The 26947-nt window shown below is 44.3% G+C and overlaps 1 protein-coding gene across 1 annotated transcript in view; it reads left to right on the top strand.

Annotated features, from left to right (window-relative positions):
- SYN3 (synapsin III) overlaps positions 1 to 26947 on the top strand; it is a 448396-nt gene that overhangs the window by 30247 nt on the left and 391202 nt on the right. The window contains exon 3 of the mRNA XM_052641399.1: positions 25786 to 25877. Coding sequence (XP_052497359.1) covers positions 25786 to 25877 — 92 coding nt within the window. The remainder of the gene's footprint in view (positions 1 to 25785; positions 25878 to 26947) is intronic.

The raw sequence follows: 26947 nt of genomic DNA, 5'->3' as shown, positions 1-26947 counted from the left end.
ATATGGGCTTCTCAGGTGATGCTAGGGGTAAAAGAACCCTCCTGCCAACGCAGGAGATCTAAGAGACACAGGCGCAGGTTCAGTCCCTGGGTCAGGAGATCCTCTGGAGGAGAGCATGGCAACCCACTCACAGAATTCTTACCTGGAGAATTCCATGGACAGAGGAGCCTGGTGGGCTACAGTCCATTGGGTTTTCACAGAGTTGGACATGAATTAAGTGACTTCGCATGCATGCACATGTGCATATATATATATATATATATATATATATCTCCAATATTATTTCCCATTGATACATGGCATTCAATTGACACCTGGTATAAACTTCTAGGTTTTCCTTGATAGCAGGTAGCACAGGTCCTGGTCAAAGTGTTCAGCGAATGTTGAGAGTATCAGTGAGTGAATGGATGACATGATACAGTCATAGAAGGGTGGAGTCAAAAAGGGACTTTGAGATCATCTAATCCAGAGGTTCACAGAGGGCAAGGGACTATTCCTAGCGTGTGCATCAGATTATGGTTGGAGTTCAAAATAGGGAGACCCTGGGCTTCCATCTCCCATGTCATTGATTTTCCTACTACATTTTCTCCAGCGTTATCTTTTGTCTTACCCTTTGAAGAAACTCTCGGTCACTTCTGATGGATGTGAGAGTTGACTGTGAAGAAAGCTGAGTGCCAAAGAATTGATGCTTTTGGACTGTGGTGTTGGAGAAGACTCTTGAGAGTTCCTTGGATTGCAAGGAGATCAATCAGTCAATCCTAAAGGAAATCAGTCCTGAATGTTCATTGGAAGGACTGATGTTGAAGCTGAAACTCCAATACTTTGGCCACCTGATATAAAGAACTGACTCACTGGAAAAGCCCCTGATGCTGGGAAGGATTGAAGACTGGAGGAGAAGGGGACAACAGAAGATGAGATGGATAGATAGCATCACTGACTCAAAGGACATGAGTTTGAGCAAGCTCCGGGAGTTGGTGATGGACAGGGAAGCCTGGAGTGCTGCAGTCCATGGGGTTGCAAAGAGTTGGACATGACTGAGCAGCTGAACTGAACTGATGGTTTTAATAGGAAACAAATTATTCTAATTTTCTAACTCTGAAGTTTATATTTTCCACATTTACCTGTAAGAGGCTTTCTTCTTCAAGAGTGGAAGGTGGGGGTGAGCAACAGCTGATAACAGCTGATGGTCAGTGAAGGAACTACAGTAGGGGGAGTGTTGATACCATGGTTGGAGAACCCTGCTGATTCTAAGTGCAACCAGGACTGCTTTGCCAGTTGGATGATTCTTCCTGGTCTGACTATACCTTAATCAGTGATGAGAAGAAATGAGCCATGGACATGAAAGCAGGTCCATCTTCTGCACTGGGAATTGCTGCTCATAACTCCTTATCCTGTGCCTGCCAAGTTCTGTAATTTACCCTTCCTAACTGCCACCTGCTCCATCAACATCTGTCCTGTCCCCTCTTAATATCATATTGAAAGTGAAAGTGTTAGTCACTCAGTCGTGTCTGCCTCTTTGTGACCCTGTGGACTGTAGCCCTCCAGACTCCACTGTCCATTAAATTTTCCAGGCAAGAATACTGGAGTGGGTTCCTATGCTCTCTTCCAGGGGATCTTTCCAACCCAGGGGATAGAACCTGTGTCTCCTGCACCTCAGGCAGATTCTTTACCATCTGAGCCACCAGGGAAGCCCAATATTATATTAATAGATAGGTGAGACTCCAATGGAGATCAAGTAGAGGTTCTGAAAAAGTATAAAATACAAAGTGAAGTCACTCAGTTGAGGCCGACTCTGCGATCCCATAGACTGTAGCCTGCCAGGCTCCTCTGTCCATGGAATTTTCCAGGCAAGAGTACTGGAGTGGGTTGCCATTTCCTTCTCCAGGGGATCTTCCCAACCCAGGGATCGAACCCAGGTCTCCTGCATTGCAGGCAGATGCTTTACCGTCTGAGAAGGAGAAAGTAATAAGCCCTTTAATTTCTTAAGGAATGTGTAATAAGAAAGTAAATAAAACGCCGTATCTTAACCTGCCCCTTTGTTCAAGAAACACTGAGCACATGCTTTGTATGTGGCCTTAATGACAGAGCTCTCCACTCTCAAAGGGTTCTCCCTCTGGTGGAAAATAAACAATGAGGGCAGTGGCTATTGTACACTGGAATGTTTGCTGACACAGAGATCATACAAAGCATAGTGGAGTACAGAAGAGGGAGGGATCGTCAACCTTGTCCGGGAACACTCTTAGGAGAGGCTTCACAGAGGCTTGGGGGCAAGAATTAGCCAAGTGTCAGGACAGGAAGGGTACAGTTGTGCACATAGGGTAGTGAGGTAGTCAGGTATTCAAGCTTTCCCACTGAAGAGTATGTTTGAAATTTCAGTTTGTTACATGTCAGGGAAATGACCAGAGTCGAGGTTGCACTCAAAAGGGTGGTGGGAGATGAAGCTGAGAAAGAAAACAATCTCTATTCATGGTGGGCTTTGTATGGCAATGTATGCAGTTAGAAATTGAATTGTGTCCCAGGGGAGTGAGACATATTTATTGGACTTTTTATACCATGGAGTAGTACAATTATGTTTTCATTTTAGGATGCACATGCTGATAGTGGTTTTAGAAGATAGGCTGGCTGGCATGAGACTGGAGGCAGGGACATTCCGCTCTTGATTGGGTGAAAAAAACATCTTATCCTGGAAGATTATGCTTGGGGAGGAGGTTCATGGAAAGAACTTCATAAAATGCGTGTGTATCCCTGACTTGGTGTTCTTTAGCCCATTGAGCTTCATTCTCATACCTGTAACTTGTATTTGAGAATAGAAGGGATAACCTGTTTTCCTTAAAACAGAGAGGATGGAACCAAACCCGCAGGATGTCTTTGAGCTGGCATCGCATGAAAGCGACCACCGTCAACCTCATCTTATTCACCAACTTAGTCCTGGCCACTTGCTCTGACCCATTTCACACCCGCATTCCGGCTTACTCCCAACCTGCTAAATCTCTGGCCTCGTGATTTCAACTGCTTATGCTCTCCCTCCCCACACCACTTCTCCAGCTTTGACCTTCAGCGTTTGCTCAGCCACTCTTTACGTTTGCTGCCAGCTCTGCTGTCATCTCTACTGTTTGGGGTCTGGCTCACTCCCTGATGAGAGGAGCCCTGCTGGGTTCACCCCAGCCCTGCCAGCAGCCCCTGCCCGGATGTACTTGCACGCAGGATTTCAGTCTTTGCATTTCAGTAGGAATCAAGGGTTATTAATTAACCCAGGGTGGAACCTATTATGAAACATCCCAGAAAGCTGGAACAAACCAAAGGGACTTCTGAACTCACAGCAGGGAAAAATGCCTTTTAATTGACTTGGATGACTTCACTGCAGAAATCTGTCTAGCTGTTATGCTAAACTGGAAACTAATCTATTAGATTATCTAAGGAATCTCCCAGCCCACCCTGACCAGAATCTCCTGAGGTGGGGAGTGTGGCCGACACATAAACAGGACACATGCTTTGAAATGGCTTCTTTTGGATCATATCCAGTGTGGCTGCCTTTTCTAGACCCTGGGAAAGAGAGGAGAAGCTGGTATCTGAGAATGAGCTTATATGTCCTACAGTATGTATATTTAACATCACATAGGGAGCTTTCATAAGGCACTGCTTCCTTTAGAGTAGAATTCAACCTAAGCTGAACCTAAGGGAAGTCTTGGGTCACTTCTCTCAGGGAGTTTAGAGGGTAACATGAGATAATTTCCACAGATGGTGTTGTCATGTACATGACAGCTGTGTAGTCTGGACTCAGAAGGGATTAGTGAAAATAACCAGTGTCTAATCACACGCTCACTAAGTGCCGGGCACATGCTGAGTACATCATACAGATTAGTTTCTTTATCTTCATCACTACTCTATGAAGAGCAGATGCTATAAGTTCCCTCATTCTGCAGATGAGGAAACTAGGGCTAAGAGAGGTTGGGTGGCTTACTGAAGGCCACACAGCTTACACATGGCAGAGCTGGAATTCACAGTTTGACTCCAGACGCTGTTTTACTTGGGAAGGTGTATCTGGAGAAGTAAAAATCTGAAAAAGACTTGGTGAATTTCTTCTTCTGTGTAAGGACTGGCTTGTCCATGAGACTTGTTCTGTGGGCTGCAAACTTGCCTACAGGGTCCTCTGCAAGTGAGCCCTGCCTGCCTTTCCTCAAGGTTTAGCTCAGGCATTATTTCTGTTCTGCTTCGCCTGAGCTGCTTCTGTCCAAGGAAGGTAAGGTGCCTCTTGGCTGTGCTGTCACATACCTCATGCATATTTCTATCATTCCATTTACCAGATTACTTTGAAATTAGTTGTTCACCTGCCTGTCACTCCCTCTAGTCTCTGGGCTTATAGAGAACATGGACAATATCTTTATTCAACCTACAAATATTTACTGAGTGCCTACCATGTGTTGAGTGCTAAGACTGAAAAGGTGATTAAAAATAGATGTAGTGTCTACCTGATAGAGCTTAAAGTCTAATGGGAGAGACAGATGTTAATCACATAATTGATCTCTAGCTCTCTCTCACACACACACCCTGACATTTGCACACACTCGCATACATACATGCATACATCACAATTGCAAACTGATTAGGAGCCATGAAAAAAAGACAGTGTTACAGTAGCATGATACCACTGGCTACTTAGTCAGGTATTTAGTAGATGTTTCCAATAACCAGATACCTAATCTGGGCTCAATAAATATTTGTCTAATAATCTGAAGTAGGGAAAAATGCAAAAGCTACAGAGAAAATATCGGATCTACTATAAGAATTTCCCAGGAAACAGATTGACCCAAATATTCTTTGGCATGGTGAATGATACAGCTACAGCACTAATCTGCACCAGTGACACAGGTGAACATTAGGTGAACACGACAGGCCAGCCACTGTCTGAGTTTATCTGTATATGCTTAACCTTCACCGTGGCCTCACCAAGGAAGTGCTGATGAAACGGAGACTCGAGAGGTTGTGTCTTACGCAAGGCCACCCAGCAGTGGGTCAGTGAAAGAGCTGAGATGTGAATACTCCAGAAGCCGTGGTGCCCACACCACTGACCCTGCATCTTACTGCCTGTTTTAATCTCTTCTCTAGAGCCAAGGCTAGTCACCAGGTATTCCTGGCCCAAGGTCATAGTGCTGGTTACAGTAGAGCCAAGCTTGTCTCCTTCTTGCCAAGTCGGGCTGTGGGAGTTCTCAAGGGAGAAACCTGGCTATGATAAGAGGGCAGTGCCAGACAGGAAGTAAAACTGAGTCCCCTTGAGGGGCATGAAGTTGCATCTAGGGGGTTCTGTGTGCATGTTAAAATCAAGAAGAGAAATTATTATTGAAGGTCAGTTATGTGCCCTTCATGGCTCTAACGCTTCTCTTACAGTGTTATATTTAGTCCTGTTATTGTTCAGATGAGAAAACCAAGCCTGGGAGGGGTGAAGTAGGTATTTGTGGGATTAGCGACAGAATTGTGATTGGAACTTGTGCCTGCCTGCTTTCTTTGGCTCACCTGTTGCCCCGCTGGACCTTGAAAAAAGGCTTGCTTCCTCCTGCCTACAGCACTTTTTCAGATTGATTTTCTCAGAGACTTGTTTACCTGTGTTTCTGGAACTTTCTTTCCTCCCTGAGGTTCCCTTCATGAGCTTCTGGGTGGGTTCTCAGACTGTTTGAGGTGGAACTGAACCAACTGACCTTTTCACCCACCCCACCTCAGGGCCTACATTCTGTCCAGACAGAGAGGAGACAGTCAGCCCTCCCCTCTGGCTGCCAGGAAAAGCTGGGGAAACGAAGGGGCTGAACCTCCTGTGGCTGGGCCAGCCAAGTGCCAGGAGCCCCAAATTTGCATTCATTGGATAGAACCAGGTTTTGGTCATGTGTCTCACTTTGCTTACTCTCATATAACTGTTTTGGTCTCTCTCACTCCCTTTGCTCTCCGTGGCCCAGACTCCTTAATGTCTGTGGGAAGGAGGCCAAAGTCTCTCGGCAGCACCAAGGCCCCCGTAACCAGGCACCACCATGGCTTTCTCACTGCCTCTCTTCCTCATTCTGCTCACTGGTGCCTCTGAGGGTCTTTGGAGAGCTAATACTTAATTCAGATGGTCTCTTATTTATAGTGACTTTCCCTTAGGTTCTGCATCTTGATTCCCCAAATGTTGTTTCTATAAATATCTATCTATCCATTCTTCCATCTATCTATATACCTGTTTGTCCAGTTACCCATCTGTCTAAAACCTAACTCTTTCCTCACTGCTTTTTTGGGGGAGGGGTTTAAAAAACAGTTTAGAACTAGGTTCCTTTCCCCCAAAATACTTTCATGAACTTTAGTATTACATAATACCAATAATAGTGATAATAATAATAAAGTCCTAAATATTAAGCACTTGCTACACACACACACCCCTGATGCTGAGAGTAGGACCATAAAGAAAGCTGAGCACGAAAGAACTGATGCTTTTCAACTGTGGTGTTGGAGAAGACTCTTAAGTCCCTTGGACTGCAAGGAGATCAAACCAGTCCATCCTAAAGGAAATCAATCGGGAATATTCATTGGAAGGAGTGATGCTGAAGCTGAAGCTCAGTGCTTAGGCCACCTGATGAGAAGAGCTGACTCTGGAAAAGACCCTGATGCTGGGAAAGATTGAAGGCAGGAGAAGGACAGGACAGAGGACGAGATGGTTGGATGACATCACTGACTCAATGGACATGAGTTTGAGCAAGCTCTGGAAGATGGTGGAGGATGGGGAAGCCTGGTATGCTGCAGTTCATGGGGTCTCAAAGAGTCAGACATGACCGAGCAGCTGAACAACAACAACCTCACTCTATCCTCACAGCGGCCTTTGGAGTTGCCCGTTACTATTACGCAAGAAGCTGAAGTTCAGAGAGGTCCAAGCAATGCAGGTTACAGGATTTGAACTCCTGGCTCCCAAGCAGTCCATACTCTATAAAAACAGATTCTCCTGACTTTCATGGCCAATTCACCCCTCATTTCTTGGATACACATCTGCTACCCCCACCACCCTTCTGTGTGGCTTCTGGTTTCTTCTAATCCTTACTTTAACTGTTCTTCACTTATATTTATTGGGAAATGACATTAAGAATCTGAAAGTAAACAGGCTCATTTCACTAATTCTTACTCCTGTTCTGTAGTATTTGTGTGGAGGAAACTTTTTGTTGCCTCAGAAGATGAAACATCTCAAGAGAGTTTGGTATGATGGACAGAGCTGTGTCTTGGATCAGAAGACCAAGGATCAAATCCTGGCACCACCTCTTATTACCTATGGAACTTTGAGCATATGACTCAGTGTCCTTGGTTACAGTTTTTTTATTTGCAGAATGGAGATAGTAATAGCAATACTACTATGTTCATCACATCGTAAGATTTGGTTCATTTTAGTTAAATCCAAGAGGACCTTGGATCTGGGTTGACTGATTTGTAAAGGAGGAACTGGCAGATGCATAGAGTGTTTTCTACCTGCCAACTCTCCCCCAGCCACAACAGACACCACTGCTCGATGAAGGCAGGCTTTCCTGTTGAGTTAGGGCAGCTTCATCATTCTCCATGAAACAACCGGAGCTGGCAGCAAGATGAAACTCACTCGGTAACCCCAAAGGAACTTTCAGTTCTCCCATTCCGTGGGTTTGATACGAGCCTACTTAAAGAGGATGGTAAATTATGGATGAGGTGGTTGGATCGCGCCAGATGAGCTGTTGGTAAATATACGACGGGAATGAGACCAAGACCCACCACCACTGGAATTGCTGAATTCTATTCTGGCAGTCTCTGGAGTTGTGCCCCTAGAGCCCTGCTGCTCCACAGGGGTACCTGGGGTTGCAAACGTCAAGCATTTTGGAAGAAGAGAGATGGGGAGAGAAAGGAGGAGGAGAAAGAAGAGGAAGAGGGAGAGGTGGAGTGGAGAAAAGAGGAGAAGGGAGAGAGCTTAACTCATTCCTTCTCTGTATCAGCAGTCCTCAACCAGGGGTGATTTTGCCCCTGGGGGCCATTTAGCAATACCGGGAAATGTTTCTGGTTGTCACAACAGGGGCGTGCTGCTGACCTCTATGAGAAGAGGACAGGGACGCTTCTAAACATCTTATAGTACACAAGACAGCCTTCCACAACAATGAATGAATTATCCAACTCAAAAAAGTCAATGTGCCAAGCTTGGGGAACCCTGTGCTAGATACAGTAATTCCAAGATGATTCCTTTTGTGCAGGGAGCCCTGTGGGCCCCTAGAGACAGGAGGTGGTACTTCAGTTTATGATAATGTGGGCTTCCCAGATGGCTCTGAAGAAACTTCACCTTCCCTCTTCCTTTTACTCATCACTAAAGGCCTCAGGGCAGAGATGGGGTGGGGACCTTCTCCTTCATTCTTACAAAAATGCCATGGCAGAAGTTTCTATGATTTTCCCAAGATCCCAGAGCGAGGAAGTTCCAGAATGGAATAGACACCTCATGCTCTTGGATCTTTGTAACACAGCCCACCTCAGTCAGTGTGATCCCTGGTTGTGCACCCAGCAACCTGCAACAGAGGCCCAAAGCCAGGTGAAACCCCCAAGGGCTGGACCAAGCCTGGTGTTGTGTAGGGGCCTGGGATTTGTTATAGTTTAGTGTGGTAAGACATGCAGACACGGAAATGACTGTCATGAAGGAAGAAGTGTCTCGCACTCACAGTCCCCTAAAGAAGGAGGCACAGAATACCATGATGTGAGGATCCCATGGGGAAGCAGCATGGCCAGTCTAGAGGCAGAGGGAGCAAGGGGAAAATGTGGGCAAGAGCCTTTATTATTGTGTTTCCACTGAAAGGAAAAGGCAAGGCATGGTGAGCACATTCTGGATTGACTAATCGGAATGGTTTCAGCAGGCTCTGGGGTGTAGGGGCTATCCCTGGTTGTCTGGCACCTGGCCCTGGGTTGTTGGGGGTCAAGGGGAGATAGTGGCCCAGAGTGAGAGCCTACTTGTTGTTGATGTTCAGTCACTAAGTCGTGTCTGACTCTTCCACCCTGTGAACTGCAGCACACCAGGCTTCCCTGTCCTTCACCATCTCCTGGAGTTTGCTCAAACTCATGTCCATTGAGTCAGTGATGTTATCCAACCATCTCATCCTCTGCTGCCCACTTCTCCTCTTGCCCTCAATTTTCCCTAGCATCACAGCCTTTTCCAGTGAGTCATCTCTTCGCATCAGAGCCCAGTAGAGAAGGTCGTTGCGGTATGGGCTCTGGATGGTTGTCTCACGTTTGACAGGTGCTCTCTATGGCAAGTCTTTACTTTCTCCAGGTTCTGGCTAACTCTGTGAGAGGCGGTCCCTCCAGGTTCAGTGAGCCTGAAAGATATGAAAGCATCAGAATACATAAAATAAGACCTGGTTAGCACACCTCTCTAACCCCAAAGCCTCACCACACTGCTGCTTTTTAACAGTCTTTTGAAATGGAACTCTTTTGTTTCTAACTAAGTCTTATATAAAACCCAGTATTTAAGCAAATTACAAAGTAAAAATTACTCTTCTGTTTGATGCAGAGCTTGGATGACTTCTGAACCTCTAGAAAGTATCCCACTCCATAGACATCCTCTTTAGAAGTGATTCTCACTCCCTCCATCCTGCTGCTCTCCTAGTCTTGGGTTCTGCCATGGGTTGGAAGAAGCCTAGGGGAGTATTTGAGAGCAGGGATCCTGTAGCCAGATCACTTCTTTTTGTATTCTTGATCTATCACCTCCCAAGCTGTGTGACCTTGGGCAGTTATATTTAATCTCATGCCTTAGTGCTGCCAACTATAAAGTAGGCATAATGATAATATCCAGGAGATGGTGAAGGACAGGGAAGCCAGGAATGCTGCAGTCCATGAGGTTGTAAAGAGTAACACACAACTTAGTGACTGAACAACAACAACAATGATAAAAGGACCTACCTAATGGGCTACTGTCAGAATTAATACACGCAAAGCCGTTATAACAGCGCCTGGCACATAGTAAGTGCTTAACCATTATACATTGTAATCCTAACATAAATACAATTAGTGATATTAGTTTACAAATATGCTGTATTATAATGTTGCTGCCAGAACTACCAAGGTTACACATACACTTTTCAGTCCTCTTGCTACTAGCTTAGTAGCTCCTTTTGTCTCTTCCTCTCCAAAGACTACCACCACTGCTTCTCCTGTTTCCTTATGTTGCTGCTACTTCTACCATTGTTCCCCCTGGGATAACCATTCCCCCCTCTGCTGCTGGGCATTGCTGCCATCAAGTGAAAACACTGTCAACTAGATCCTGAGAGTTAAAGAAGGTGTGAAGGAGCAGAAAATGATAGGAGCCACGGATGGGCCACCATGAACACGTTCACCCTGGTGCTCTCGTACCCTCTTTGAACTTCTCTTGCTCCAAGTTTAGGGGAGGTTAGTAATAAGGACCCAGGCCTGTGGGGCCATTATTGATGAAGTTGTACAGTGGTTCTACATTTGTGTTGTGTTTTTCCTGAGCCTGCAGGGTCAGAAATGGTCCATTACAGCTCTTGGTGGCCCTGGATGTGTAGATACCCTCATGACTCAGGAATGACATTGGTTCAGCAGCTCATGGGGGCTGCCTGCCCCCGGAATGTGGACAGAGAAGCCTCCTCGCCTTTGCTTCCCTGCATGGGAGTGCATAGACTGCAGGGGGCTACTCTCCCCTGACTCTGACCCTGGCAATCCCCATTTGGGGATTAGATTCACACTGACTCTGGGCTCTATCTGGGTCACACTGTCTTGGAACTGCTATGGCCCCTTGGGAAGAAAAGGAACATCTGAGAAAGGAGAACTCGGCCTTTAAAAATGTAAGTCTCTATTGAGGAAAAGGAATTGGGAAAACAGCCCTTTTGCAAGGAGGAAAATGGCTTTGGGTTCCCCTTTCCCAAGCCCAGCCTTAATTTGGAGATATTTCACAGTGGCCTTTTGAAGGGGTGACCAGTTCATACCAAGTTGCCTTAAATGCTTGGAGCAAAAGCCTGTGGGGACTTGCAAATCAACTCCGGGAAGAGAAATTAGCTGTGTCTTGTCTCAGAACTCCCGAAACCGGCTCCAAAGTAAACACATAAGCTGTGCCGGCAGGGAAAGCATGGCCCCTTTTTCTTCTTCATTTTGGAAACTCCATGTGTGCATTATTTTAAATAGGCGCCAGCACACGAGGCCCTTTTAACAAGATTGAAAACAGATGGGGCCTTAGGCTGTTCAGTAGCTCTCAGAAACTGACATGGGAAGTGCTAAGCCATCTTGTGTCCAGGCGACGTTCATATTCTTCTTGAAGCACAAGTCTGGCCAGGCCTCTCATTCCCAGGGAGCAGGAGTCTGCTTCCTGCATCAGGTGTGTCAGCAGGGGAAGGAAATATCTCCTTTCACTGCATTTGCCCATGTTTGCATTTACTTAACCCTCTGGCAGCCTGAAAGAAGAGAGGCTTGTGCTAGCCTTGAGACCCCATGCTTCTGGAGCTGGAAGCATTGGGTTTTAACTTACTATACATGGGATTGTTACTCCCCAAAACCCACGGCTCTCCAGAGGCTCCCAATCTCACTGTAAGTGATGGCCAGAATCCTTCGCGTGGCTATACACCCTTCATGGTTAGACTTCCCTTGCCTTCTTCCTGCTCTTGTCTTTCTTGCTTACTCTGATCCAGTCACACTGGCCTTCTCACACTGTTCCTTAAAATCAAACAGCAGGAAACAAGTGTTGATGAGGATGTGGAAAGATTGGAACCCTTGTACATTGCTGGTCACAATGTAAAATGGTATAGCTGCTATAGAATACAGCATGGTGGTTCCTCAAGAAGTCAGACAGAATCACCACATGACCCAGCAGTTCCACTCCTGGGTATATAGCCAAAAGAACTAAAATCAGGGACTCAAGCATGTTTGTTAACCCATGTTCATAGCAGCACTATTCACAGTAGCCAAAAGGTAGATATAAAACGCAAGTGTTCATTGACAAATGGGTAAACAAATGTGGTATATCCATACAATGGAATATGATTCAACCTTTAAAAGGAAGGAAATTCCGACATATGCTATAACATGGACAAACTTTAAGTCAAATAAGCCAGACATAAGAGGACAAATATTGTATGATCCCACTTGTATCAGGTATCTAGAATAGTCAAATTCATAGAGACAGAAAGTACAGTAGAGGTTACCAGCCGTTATAGAGAATGAGTTACTGTTTCTTGGACATGAAGGTTTTGTTGGGGATGATGAAAAAGTTCTGTGGTTGGATGGTGGTGATGGTTGCACAACACTGTGAATATATTTCATGCCACTGATTTCTACACTTAAAAAATAGTTAAAATGGTAAATTTTGCATTGCAGTTATTTTACCACAAAGAAACAAACTTTGAAAAATTTAGGCAAGCACACCCTGCCTTGAGCTTTTGCTTTTCTGTTCTTTTTGCCTGGAACCCTCTTTCCCAAGGTATCCACATGGCTTGTTCAGATTCTTTGCAGCAGTGTCACCTTCTCAGAGGCGCTTGACTGCCCTCTCTGAAATGGCACTCTCCACGCACACTTCTCAGTCACTCTGTGTCATGTCGCTTGCTTCATCTTTCTTCGCAGCATTTAGCACCCAGAGTGCTGACACTGTGGTCCTTCTGAAGTCCAGCACTAAGCTCAGGCTGTAGGGGGCAGTAGGGACTCCATGTCTGGGGTTTAAAACCCGCCATGTTTTCTGAGGCCCAAGCAGAGGGAGCAGCAGGCCCTCATCTTGGCGCAGGGCTTTACCCTGGTCCCTGGATGTGTGGACTGGATCAAGGGAAGGAAGGTAAGAGGAAAGACCTCTGGGAAGCAGCTCTAGGGAGAGAAGGTGAGGCCCAAGCTGTGGGTAGCAGCAGGTAGAAAAGGAGGGTTGAATGCTTTTTTCATTTCTACAGCACTGAAATGGTGTTGGACGTGTAAAATGAAAACCAAATAAAGGAAAGCACGTTAAGGTAGGATAGAACATTTTAATTTCTCAGAGCTTTGATGGATGAGATGTTCTTGTCATCACAAGTTTCCATGTGGGAAAAAAGTCTACAGAAATAAATTACATCAGCCCTACTTAAGCTCCTTCAGTATCTCTGCTCACCATACTCGACAGGGTCATGCCTGCTTCATCTCTAGGCTCATCATCCCACCCCAGGCAGCTCTTCCCAGAGCTCCAGCCTCACCATCTCACTGTCAGCGTCACACCCACCTGTGATACAACTGCCAAACATGGACTCTGCTTCTGCGCCTCGATCTCCAAGCCCCTGAACCCATCCATCAACCATCTGGAAAAATATGGGGAGACGTTCACATGTGCTTTGTTTAATCCTATAAACACACATTTCTGAGAATTCAGCAGAATGGTACTTACACCTGTGGAACCTAGCGCAACAGTGAAGAGAAGTAGATATCAAGGGGACACGATTCATCATTCTTTAATACGTAGCTAAGCTGTGGTCTTAAAATCTCTGAACATTTGCCCGATCTGTCACAAGCAGCAAAAGTTTGTTGCAGGTGGCAAAATTCACCGCTCTGGCGGTCCCACCATTCTGGGACCATTCCCACCCCTTAAAGCTTCTTTCTCCCCCTCCCCTCCTCTTCGCCCTCTTCCTTGCCCCATCCTCCCCCCACCTCCTCAGTCCTCCTCCCCACCCTTTCCCTCCCCCTCCTCCCCCATCTTCTACCCTCCTCCCCCATCTCCTACCCTCTTCTTCCCTCTTCCTTCCCCCATCCTCCCCCCACCTCCTCAGTCCTCCTCCCCACCCTTCCTCTCCCCCTCCTCCCCATCTCCTACCCTCCTCTTCCTCCCCCTCCTCCCTCTCTCCTTCAGTGAACACTTCCTATCCTTCAGACATTATCAGAAGCTCTCCCTACCCTTCAAGTTTTCCCTGGCAGAGGGAAAATGACAGTGGATGTTTTACTTTGATTCTCAGATGCTGTTGTCTCAGTCTCTATTCTTGGCACAGTAGTTGCTCCAAAAAAGAAATAGTTGTTAAGTTAGTGAATTAATGGATGACTCAGGTTCAGGTAGCTTTGTGATCTTGGCCAAGTCATTTTCTCTCTCTGTTTCTCATCCACTAATGAGAATGCTAATACCTACTCCCGTATCAAGAAGTCATTGTAATGATCAAATTAAAGAACATAAATGTGATATCTAACATCGATTATTCATTTTTCACTTAGGCACCTTGCTAAGGACTCTTAAGTGAATATTAATTCCATTTAATGGAATCCATTAATTCCATTAAATGGAATTAATCCATCTAATGCTCACACGTGCCCTAGGAAGGTACCATTCTTAATCTCATTTACAGATGAGGGACTGAGGCTTAGAAAGGCTAACTTGTCTAAAGGTGCACAACAAATAAGGGGTAAAACTCTGATTCAGACTCATGGGGTTCAATTCTAAAAACCTTCACATGGCAACACTTTGTAAACTGCAAGTCACTGCTACTGATTTTTTAAAAAAATAATATGGTGAACTCCAACTAACTTTGGATATTTTATAACTTGAACATTTAAGAATGTAGCTTCTGTCATTTACTTGTCTCTATTGTACGTGTGTTCGACACGTTCTCACCTCTCCCTTACCTGCTTTCTGCACACACACGCACACACACAGAGGACTATTAAGGTTTTGATGAGCAGAGGTGCCTTTGCATTTGCCTGCATAGCTGGGTGTTTCACACTGGAGTTGGGCAGCACTGCCAGGCAGCTCTCACTGACCCAGTGGCCCAGGCTTTTCCTGAGATGCCCGGTACTGCTTCTGCACAGTATTTCCTCCTCTGGAAAGGTCCACTGAATGAGTCTTCAGACATTCAAAGCCTCTTTTGTCTGCAAGGTGAGTCTGTACTGGTGGAAAAGAGCTCAGCCCCGAGATGCCAGCCAAGGAAGTCACTGAGCCCACCAGGCCTCAGAGCTGAAAACACGGCCTATGCGGGAAACCGACAGGAAGCAGTTCTTGCTGAGAACAGGCTTTGGGCCGCCTGCCAAGTACTTGCTATCAGCAGGGCAGTTGGAAGGAGCAGAGCGGTGAAAGAGGGACCTGTGGGCTTCCCCAGCAGACGCTGCACACTGACGTGGGAAAGACACAGGAAGGTGTAAGAATTAGAGCTCTGCGAGTTAAGACTCGAGTCACCCCAAATAAGCCACGTGGTACAGTGTGAAGGGTGTCAGCCTGGGTTTGGACCCCAGGATGTAACTTTGGACAAAGTCACCCTGCTTCCCTGGGCCTCACCTTTGGCATCTGCAAAATGGGCATCTGTTCATTCAGTGATGTTCACAGAGCACCTGTGTTGTTTCCGCAGACACTGGTTTAGGTGCTGGGCTAGAGCTCTGAGCAAAACATACAAAATCCCTGCCCCGTGGAGCTTCCGTTATAGTGAAAGAAATGGACGATTACATATTCACTTGGGATGGATGTAAATATTTACGTCAGAGGGCGGTGAGTGCTGTGGGGGAAGATTAAGCAAGGAAATAGCTTGGAGCACAGCAGGTGCTTTGTAGGAAGGTGCCACTAGGGGCGCCAGGGAGCAGAGGTGTGCTGCCGGCTCTCGGAAACAAGGTTTAGAGGCTGAGGGATTGGAGGTTGGAGTCTGCTTCCTGTGCTTGGTAATGGGAAAGAGGCCAGCATGGCATGGCTATGACAGAGTGAGTTGAAACAGAGGCAGACAGGGGCTGGTGGAAGGAGGTGTCAAAGAACCTAAATCCTGTAGGAGTTCACAGCCTGCGTAAAGCTTGGGTTTTCTGTGTTTAATGTTTTATTATTGTTGCTGCTGTTGTTAATGCTTTTAACGAGTCTCTATAAGACCCTGTGAAAGAACCTAAGAAGTGAAGAAGGGACTCCCCTGGTGATCCAATGGTTAAGACTCCACGCTCCCAGTGCAGGGGGCCTGAGTTCAATCCCTGGTCAGGGAACTACATCCCTCATGCCACAACTAAGAGATCCTCCATACTGCAGCGAAGATCCCAAGTGCTGCAACTGAGACCCAGTGCAGCCAAGTCAATTAAAAAAAAAAAAAAAAGAAGATCACAGTACATGCAGAATGCTGATTTATTTTAAAAGGAATTTGTTAATAACACACTTTCCTTCCCAAGAGTAAACATAACAATCTGTTAGGGATTAGGGTGGAATTTTGATGAAAACTTGCTAGAGGACTCAAGAATGCCCTAATCCTACCTTGACAATTAACTACCACCATCCCTTTTGCAGGTTCCTAAAGTAGACAAAACCACAAGGAGGAAGAGCAAATAAGTTTTAGAGGGCCTGGGCCCACCACTCCTGTGCAGGGTTGCCTGAATCAGCTCCAGACCAAAGCAGTACAGCATCTTGCTGCTGCTGCTGCTGCTGCTAAGTTGCTTGGGTCATGTCCAACTCTGTGCAACCCCAGAGACGGCAGCCCACCAGGCTCCCCCGTCCCTGGGATTCTCCAGGTAAGAACACTGGAGTGGGTTGCCATTTCCTTCTCCAGTGCATGAAAGTGAAAAGTGAAAGTGAAGTCACTCTGTCGTGTCTGACTCCTAGTGACCCCATGGACTGCAGCCTACCAGGCTCCTCCATCTATGGGATTTTCCAGGCAAGAGTACTGGAGTGGGTTGCCATTGCCTTCTCTGTGCAGCATCTTGCCTGTCTTTAAAGCCAAATGTCCTATTTATGAGTGTTACTTACTAAATGTGAGTGGGTTGTCATGCCCTCCTCCAGGGGATCTTCCCAACCCAAGGATCAAACCTGCACTCTTATGTCTCCTGCATTGACAGGTGGGTTCTTGACCACTAGCGCCACCTGGGAAGCCCTGCTTACTAAATACATACTGCTAAATAATTCTGAGGTACCACAGACACAGTTACGAAAAGAGAGAGCAGGACATCTGGGTCTCCTTGGAATCAGAGTTCAGTGCTGCAAACTCATGGGACAGGGGGCTGAGAGCAAAATGGCTGCTGAGGGTGGCTTCTCTGAGGAGCTACAAGGCAGGAGAGAGGAAGTTAACATGAGGACCACCCAGTTCAGCAGACACTCAGCTGGAGAGAAGCAGAATGTGGACTCCAGAATCACACATGATTGCCTGAGTTTCAACCCAGCAGTGACCTTGCCCACTGTTTAAGGCAGCATTATGATGTCCTGAGCACTAGATTAACAGTTCCTCCTTATGAAGTGAGAAAGCATAGAGAAAAGGGCAGAGGATGAGAAGTTGTTCTAACATTAGGAAAGGTCCTAGAGGCTGCCCACCTTCTGCCATCAGCTCAGTATCTATGTGTCTCTCTTGTCTCTCTCTTTTACCCTCCTGCAAATTACAAAGGGTGTCTAAGGCCTTGGAAAGGGGCAGACTGTAAGGGTTTAGGGGTACAGTCTGGACCAGATAGGTCTTCACTAACTAACAAGAATTTCCAGTATTTTATCAGCCTCCCTTGGATTCCAGAACAATCTGTCTGCCAGCATCTTGTCTTTCTCAGGAACTCTGGACAACAGCTCTTTGTGTCGAAATCCCCCCTCCTTCAGTCAGGCTTCATGGTCAAGGCTGATAGCTGCTACCTCCACATTCCCACACATTTTCGGTTTCTTGTGTACATTCCAGTCACTCATCCAATTCCAAGTCCCAATTTCAGTTTCTTTCCCATTGATCTGTTGGCCTAATAGCATCCTTCAACTTATTATAATAATAATGATTGCAATCACCATTTTCTACTCCGTCATCAACATCATTATCATTGCAAAAGCAATTACGGTAACTAAAGATGAATACCCCATGCTTTCAGTGATATTATCTGCTTGGCATCACATACTTTCTAGGTTACAGTGAGAATCCATGAAAGACTCTTCAGGAAACTGAATGCATTCCATCTTGTTTCTGTGTGATGTGCGTACTCATGAGTGTGTGTGCACGTGTTTTCCTGGAGCTGGACATGTGTTTAATTATAAACAGGTGCTTGTATTTCCTTGTGATCGAGGGTGCTATAGAAGAGGTCTTGTTAATGGATATGATTCCAACCATAACTAGCACTGATAATAGAGTCTGGAACTTAGGAAGTGCTATGTAAATTCTTGTGGTTAAATATTTATCACTCTCTTATAACACAGCCCTTCGTGTTTCCCAGTGGTCTCCCAAAGATGACTATACCCTAATCCTGGAATCTGTGAAAATGATACTTAGAAGGGAGATGATGATGTGATTACAATTATGGACTTTAAAATAAGAAGAGTATCTCTGATTATCCAAGTGGGCCAGTCTGACCACTGAAGCCCTTAAAAACAAAACTTTCTCTGGCTAGAGAGGAAGATGTGACAAAAGGGAAGTCAGAAATCTTTGGAGAATAAGAAGGACTTGACATGCCACGACAAGTTTGAAGATGGGGAGTACAGTGTGACAAGGAGTGCAGACAGCCTTAAGGAGCTCAGTCTCCCAGCTGAGATCAGCAAGGAAGTAGAACCTCAGTCCTATAGCTGCAGAGAGCTCAGTTCAGCAAACTTGGAAGCAGATTCTTCCCAAAACCTCCCAGAAAGAGTCCAGATGGCTGATACCTTGATTTTGGCTTTGTGAAACCTAGAACAGAAGTCAGCTGAGCTAACGTGGACTTCTGATGGATATAGAGCAGTGAGACAATTCATTTGTGTTGTCTGCAGCTGTTAAATTTGTGATAATTTGTTGTGGCAGCAATAGAATACTAATACAGTATAGAGTACCATTCCTTCACAGGGAATTCAAAATCCTCAGAATTGGCCTCCCCCACACTTTTCTGGCTCTGTTCTGTTGTGCTCCTCCACATACTCCATGTTGCAACAACAGACGACATCTCATTGCTTCACTGACCCAAGAGCCCTGTGTTCTCAGCTGTGCTTTTGTTCATGAAAACTTAGATTGGGCCTTTCTCCTCCTTTCTACCTGGAACCACCCTCCTCCTTGCTATGGTCTAGTGGATCTAGCAGTGGGGCAGTTTCAGAAGGTGAATTGTTTAGCGTGTGTAGGTATTGTAGTCGTCCGTTCATCTACAAAGTATAAAAAATAACACTTCATTCCACAAGTGTGTTTTCAATACCTCCTGTGTACCAGGAACTGGATATAAAGTGGTAAATAGCTTTCTAATAAAAGTATGATTGCTTGGCATTTCTTTTTCATAAGGTATGCTGTGGAAATAGTATTTTTGTTCCATGATCATTGGGAGACGCTGGTTAAGAAAGAGAGGTGAAAATGAAACAGACCATGGACATAATTGACTCAGTTGATGATAACTCATTTTGAAGATGAAGAGGATTAAAGTGGAGAGAGAAAGAGGGGTTTGCCTAAGGCCATACACTTGGTCAGTGTTAAATCTGAAATTTAGATCCCTTGACCCCAGACTTGAAACCAGTTTCTTTTCCACTATTCTTTGACTCCTCCATGTAGATGCTTAATAAAAGTCATAAACAGAAAAACTCAGAGAGTCTAGCATTTTCAGGTATCATTGAGATCAGTGTTGTAAACCTCCCACACCTGGTTTTAACAAGTGTAACAAAATACAAAGACCTTACATATGCTGCTGTGAAAACCTACCTGTCTTTAATGGTGTCCATGACCCAATAATTTCACTCCTAGGAATATACCCAAAAGAAATGAGAGTATATGTCCACCAAAAGAGATGTAAAAGAATGTGCATAACAGCTTTTTTCTTAATAGCCAATGACTAGAAATAGGCCAGGTGTCCATCATCAGCAGAACAGATGAATGTATTATTGTACAGGAGGGCATGGCAATCCTCTCCAGTATTCTTGCCTGGGGAATCCCATGGACAGAGGAGCCTGGCAGAGTACAGCCCATAGGGTCACAAAGAGTCATACACGACTGAAGAGACTTAGCACACACCCCTGTGCAGGCATTGGAGCACTACACAGAAATAAAATGATTTATTCTAAGCCCAACAGCATGAATGAATCACACAGATATAATGATGAGTGAAAAAAGGCAAATACGCAGGGTATATACTCTGAGATTCATATGAAGTTCAAAAACATACAAAACTAAGCTACAAAAATAGAAGGTATCAAAGTGGTAGCATCATGGTGTGAAAGTTGATGCCAGTTATATTGAAGTTGACAGAGTATTCAGGGAGGCTGGAATTGTTACCAATTTTCATCTTGATATTGATTGCTCATGCTAAGTTGCTTCAGTTGTGTCCAACTCTTTGCAGCTCTGTGGACTGTAGCCCGCCAGGCTCCTCTGTCCATGGGCTTCTCCAGGCAAGAATACTGGAGTGGGTTGACTCTTCCTTCTCCAGGGGATCTTCCCAACTCAGGGATCAAACCCACGTCTCTTATGTCTCCTAGCACCATCTGGAAAGTTGATATTGATTATGCAAGCACAGATCAATTAAGATCCATCAATCTGTAAAAATTTGTGAAATTTAATTTAGCTATCCCTCTTTTTTTGAGGCATTCTTCCAAGGTTTACAATAGCTTTAATTTATCAAGATCTATGAGTTTGAGTAAACTCTGGGAGTTGGCGATGAACAGGGAAGCCTGATGTGCTGCAGTCCATGGAGTTGCAAAGAGTTGAACACGACTGAGCGACTGAACTGAACTGATCTTTAAATAACGTTATACCACTTTATATACAGTGTAAGGACCTTTTAATAGTACATTTCCATTTCCATCTTTGTGTTCTTGTTACACATTCTACTTCTGCATGTGTGATGAACTCCCATGATTCATACTATTGTCTTGCAGTCAGTTATTCACCTTGAGAAGCAGAGAACTACACTGACAAAAAAGGAACAGACTTCCTTCCAAGTCCGAGAGTATTTACAAATGCACTTTTTATGGCAAAATGTAAAGTGAAAGTGAGGTGCCTACAGGCATGGTAGACTGTAACGACTTGACTCTAATTCAAATTAAGAAGTCTTTGAAGAAAAAAGTCATCAGAGCACAGGCTCAGTATTTGTGACACATGGGCTTAGTTGCTTCGTATCATGTGGGATCTTTCCAGATCAGGAATTGAACCTGTGTCTCCTGCATTGACAGGTGGATTCTTCACCACTGAGTCACCAAGGAAGCCCAGCTGTCATTCCTTGCCTCTCTGTATAAAGTATATTTTTCTCCTTTGATTGCTTTGAAGGTTTTCTGTTCATCGCTTGTTAGTAAGCTGATTATTATGTACATTGGTATGCTTTTCTTTATGTTTCTTCTGCTTGGGAGTCATTGAATTTCTTAGGCCTATAGGTTTATAGTTTTCATCAAATTTGAAAAACTTGAGACTGAGGTGAGCTTCTGCAAAGTTGAGAAAGCTCTAGGTAAACTAGGACAAGTTGGTCATCCTAGATCCAGAGCACACTGTGATCCAGGGCTCATTTAGCCCCACTACTAAATTTTTGAAAACTCGACTCTTACTACAAAGTCTTTACACTTTACCTGGTGAGAACACGCACTATCCCCAGCCCTGTGTGTGTTCTGGAGTATGAGTTGACTGTTTTCTGATAGTTCTGTCACTGGCCCTGAGAAGTTTCCTTTCATGCATGCTCATAGCAGTACACAGCCAAAGACTTACAGATCTGCCCGGAGGCCTTTTTCTGTGCAGTTGTATCTTTCTTTTACTCTGCCCTGCAAATTCTAGCCACCTCTGATGCTGCTGCTGCTGCTGAGTCCTGTCAGTCATGTCTGACTCTCTGCAACCCCGTAGATGGCAGCTCACCAGGCTTCCCCTGTCCCTGGGATTCTCCAGGGAAGAACACTGGAGTGGGTTGCCATTTCTTTCTCCAATGCATGAAAGTGAAAAGTGAAAGTGAAGTCGCTCAGTCGTGTCCAACTCTTCGCGACCTCATGGACTGTAGCCTACCAGGCTCCTCCATCCATGGGATTTTCCAGGCAAGAGTACTGGAGTGGGGTGCCATTGCCTTCTGCAGCCTCCCTGATTTTAACGTTTGACTCTTCAGCTTAGTGAGACTACTGGGCACTGATTGCATTCTCCCGCACCTGAAAACTGCCTCTAGGCAGTCAGCTAGGGCAGTCACAGAGGTAATTTCATGTGTTTCCTTTCTGCAAGGTCATAGTCCTGTAATGCCTGTTGTTCAGTGTCTGAAAACTATTAATGTATTTTGTCTGGCTTTCCAAGTTTAAGATGACAGTGTAAATATAGTCCCTATTACTCCATTTTGGACTTAATTAAACAGAAATCTTTACTGTTTATATTGTATGCCTTAATATTTTAAAAATTGTTTATGTTATAAATATTTGAAAAGGTTTCTCTTTTTCTGGTTATACCATTTTTTATGCATTTCAATTTACTCTCGCTAAGACAGTTAAATATTTGAATATAATAATGACAGCTGTTTATAGAGATCTTCCTCCTATGTATGTCTCAGCTCTGTGCTAGGTGTCTCATATACACTATCTTGAATCTTCACTAACAGTTTTAAAGCTAGATACCACTGATATTATTGCCTCCATTTTAGAGGTGTCAAAACTGAGATTCTAAGCAGTCAGTAACTTGACCAAAATCATCAGATACTGAGCAGTTACTTTTAAATGTAGTTTCTTTAAATATTTATTTATCTATACCACCATGCCTAGTATATAGTAAAGAGACATCACATTAAAAATAATTGGGACCAAAATGTTTTTGAGGTCAAAAGGTTAACTTATGCAGAAAATGAAGAAACATGACTCTCATAGTAGTGCTCTATTTTGTGCGTGTGTGCATATATGCATTTAAGTATGTGTTTGCTGAAGTGGATAAAGGAGCCTTACCTAAACCAATTGACCTTCTTTGAACCCTGACGCCTTTGCATGCAATACTAAAATTGGATCCAATTTCCAAAATTATTTTATTACATTCCTAGGATTATTATAACAAATTACTACAACTTGTGGCTTAAAATAAATTATCCTCTCATAGGCCAGAAATTGGAATCAAGGTGTCAACAGATCTGTACTCCCTCTGAAGACTGTCCTTCCTTGCTTCTTCCACCTTCTAGTAACTCCTGTTTTTCCTTGGTTTTGGGGCAATGTAACTCCAGTCTCTGCCTCCATCTTCAAACAGCCTTCTTTCCTGGGTCCCTCTGTCTCCCCTTCTCTTCTTTTATAAATAGATCTTCTTATATTTAGGGTCCACTCTCATCTAGGATCTGAGAGCCTTAATTATATTTGCAAAGACTCTCTTTCTATACACAGTCAAATTCACAGGTATCAAGGGTTGGGACTTGGACATATCTTTTAGGGGAATCGATTTAACCCACTACAGTCTATGAGAGCTCTCCAGGCCCTGATATTTAGGATTCTACCAGCAGGGTCATCCTGCTGTGTTGAAAGAGAGATGGTTGGATACTTCAATGTTCATTTCCATGGTTGTTGAAATTTTTAGAAAGATAAATATAGGAAAGTGCCCTTTCTTTGCTACTCCAGCTCTCTGTGCCTGGAGGCCTTTTTCTGTGCAGTTGTATCTTTACTCTGCCCTGCAAATTCTAGCTACCTCTGCTGCTGCTGCTGCTGCTGCTGCTGCTGCTGCTGCTGCTGCTGCTGCTGCTAAGTCGCGTCAGTCGTGTCTGACTCTGTGCAACCCCATAGATGGCAGCTCACCAGGCTCCTCTGTCCCTGGGATTCTCCAGGCAAGAATACTGGAATGGGTTGCCATTTCCTTCTCCAGTGCATGAAAGTTGCTTGCTGTCCTATAACCCAGGAATCTACCTCCTATAATTACTCATAAACTATGACTAGGAAACAACTGCAGACACTCAGATCTGAACCAGATGAACTTCTGACTTGTATATCCAAGCCTGAGGGTGTCTTCTATCCAGGTATTTCTCTTTCCATTTGAGCAGCAAGATAGCCCCTGGGTCTTTGCCATCTAGTTGGAGACTTTACCATCCAAGATTCTGATTCACTCCTTTTCTTGGCATATCTTGTGCCCAGCAATTCCGTGTTGCAGCTTTCTTTTTTCTCCACACAAGCAAGAACTTTTCTCGCTAATTCTTCTTTGTAATCTTACCAATGAAATATCTTGAACATGATGGACTGAATTTTTAAGGCATTAGATTTAATTACTGGGTCATTACCACTGTTTACCAACCTGGCCTCATTACAGAGCTCTTTGCTTTTCACCTTTCCACAGCATAATGAGGTTATTAATTAAAACAAGAGACACAGGCACTCTGGATCTGCTTTAATGCCATCTGGGAAGATAGCTAGGTCTTTGGCCATAATTTCTGGTAAATGATTCCAAGGGGATACATCTAAATCACCATGAAATGATATTTCCCTTCAATGTAAACTTGTTTTTCTCTTTGAGTGGTTTATTTTTAGGTCCCTAAAATTCCCAGTTGCAGTCCACCTAATGCCTTATTTAGCTAAACAGTGGGGACAGTGGGGTGCTGCAGTTAAAAGACAGGCTGGAGCCAGACTGCCTGGGGTTAAATCCTGGCTCTGCTACCTACTGTGTGACAGTGTGCAAGTTATTTGATCTCTCTCTGCCTTGGTTTTTCATGTAGACAAGTATGAGGATTAAATGAATTCATACGTATAAAATGCTTAGGACAGTACCTGGCACATAGTGAGTGTTGCATGTATGTGAGCAGTTATTTTTATTCATTAAATCCAAAGAAATAGCTTTTGGTTTCTATATAAGTCAGTGTAGTATTATGCATTTTCTAGAGTGGGGTTACAGGTTGAATTATGTCTCCTAAAATTCATGTGTTAAGTCCTAAGGCCCAGTGCCTCAGAATGTGACCTTAGTTGGACACAGGTATGTGGAGATAGGATCTTTACAGAGATAATCAAGTTAAAGTGAAGTCAGTAGGGTGGGTCCTAATCCAGTATGACTGGTCGAATGGCTACAGAGACTTGCATAGAGGAGAAACATACTGATAAGAGACAGAGAGAAGGTGACCTTGCAGTGTGAAAAACTTGCAACAGAGCCTTCTTGCTCAGCCCTCAGAAAGAACCAGTGCTGCCCACACCTTGATTTGGGACTTCTATCCTCCACAGCTGTGAGAAAGCACAGTTTTCTGTGTTTAAGCCGCCTAGTGGGGTACTTTGTTATGGCAAACCTAGGAAATGGTTATAACATCAAGTCACTATCCCCAGGGAGCATATAACCTGGTAGGAGGGATGTATTCCATAGGAAAGGGCTTCCTAGATGGCGCTAGTGGTAAAGAACCCACCTGCCAATGCAGGAGACATAAGAAACGCAGGTTTGATCCCTGGGTTGGAAAAATCCCTTGGAGGAGGGCATGGCAACCCACTCCAGTATTCTTGCTTGAAGAATCCTGTAGACAGAGGAGCCTGGCAGGCTACAGTCCATAGAGTTGCACAGAGTCAGACATGACTGAAGCTACTTAGCACACGCACATTCCATAGGAATAGCAACAGAAAATTTTAAAGCTTGCTCAACCAAATAAGCCAACAAAAAGATGAACTTAGAAGGATGCAGAAATGTCTAATAAAACACAAATGCGACATTGTAGTTGGCACATAAACATGAAGAATACTCCTTAGTGGGGACCGAAAAAAAGAGTACTGCTTGTATCTCTTGTCTCTGCCGCTCTCTTGGTAACTATGGAGTTTCTCTATACCACTACCTCCTACCTCTCTCTCCCCCTGCCTGTCCACTCCTTTAGAGTTAGAGTACCTTCTTCTACCTTCAAGGAGGTAGAAATTAGTAGTGATGTAACCTTGGACATGTCACCATGCCTCTCTGCATCTCAGCTTCTTCATCTTTCAAAAAGAGAGATAAATAATATTACTAATTTCACATGAGATTTAAATGTATATTTGGCACATATAAATGTTATGAGTCATTGGCATCCCTAGTATTTTGTGAATCCTTATTGTTTTGCTTTCTCTTTTAGGCCGAATTCTCAGAGTTGAATCTAGCCGCCTATGTTACTGGGGGCTGTATGGTGGACATGCAGGTCATGAGAAATGGAACCAAGGTTGTGAGGTAAGGAAGACCACGGTACAGAAAACCTTCATTCCAGAGGTGTGTATGAAGTACCTTCAGAGCCAACCCCTCTGTTTGTTGCCTGTAGCCTAACTCCTGCACTGCACATGCTTTCATGTGTAGAATGTATGCTTCCAAAGAGTTTAGGTGTTATTGCACATTAACGACTAATGGCACAAATAATATGGGGAAGCAGCTGAATACCCTGGAATGATCCCTGGGCTTGGACAAAGAAGACTTGGGTTTCATTTCTGACTTTGTGGCTGTGTTCAGTAATATTATTTACTCTCTCTTGCCCTCTGATTCTCATCTGCCACATGATGATAGTGAATATGAAAGTAGAAGGCAAGTATGTGAGAACACCCTATTGTTAATAATTATAAAGTGCTGTACAAATATGAGATTTTTTAAAATAAGCTGCATCCTGCTTTCAGCAGTAGGGAAAAATCAATGTTCAGAGACTCCCTTCTCAGGACATCACACCTAAAAGTAATGGATATAATATTCCCGCCCACCCACCCAAATCTGTAATATATGCTGAACTAGACGGGACATGAGGGAATTCTTCAGAAGCCCAGGAATGTCAAGAAAGTATAAATCTGGAGGAGCAATAAAGAGCATATTAAAACATTTCTATCTAGTTAAGTACCGAGAGAATGATACAGACCAGGTCTTGTGAGGATTCAGATGGAGAAGAAATAGGATTCATATTTGGGAAAGTAGAGACAACAGGAATAAATTTGAGGAAAAGGTGGTATTTGTTCTAATGGGCATTCTGTGTGTTTTAAGAATAGGAAACAGTTCTTGTACAAACAAAAAAAAAGGGAGTATGTTTAGGAAATTATGGTAATTCAACTAATTCAGCCATTATTTACTGAGTACCTGCTGTGTGCCAAGGAAGACATTACATGGCTTCCTATTTCCAATAATGGTAGACCAATTCTGGATTATCTGGAAACAGCTTCAAAGCTGGTTGTAAATAATGATATCTTCAAAGCCATCAAAGAGTTGACATGGTAGTAAGAACTTTCCAGGAAGAGAATGATGGGGAAGTAGAAATCCAGAGAGAG

The sequence above is a fragment of the Budorcas taxicolor genome, chromosome 5, assembly GCF_023091745.1.
Source record: "Budorcas taxicolor isolate Tak-1 chromosome 5, Takin1.1, whole genome shotgun sequence".
In the NCBI taxonomy this organism is placed as follows: domain Eukaryota; kingdom Metazoa; phylum Chordata; class Mammalia; order Artiodactyla; family Bovidae; genus Budorcas; species Budorcas taxicolor.
Note: the sequence above shows the minus strand (reverse complement) of the source record. Positions and strands in the feature narration are given on the sequence as shown.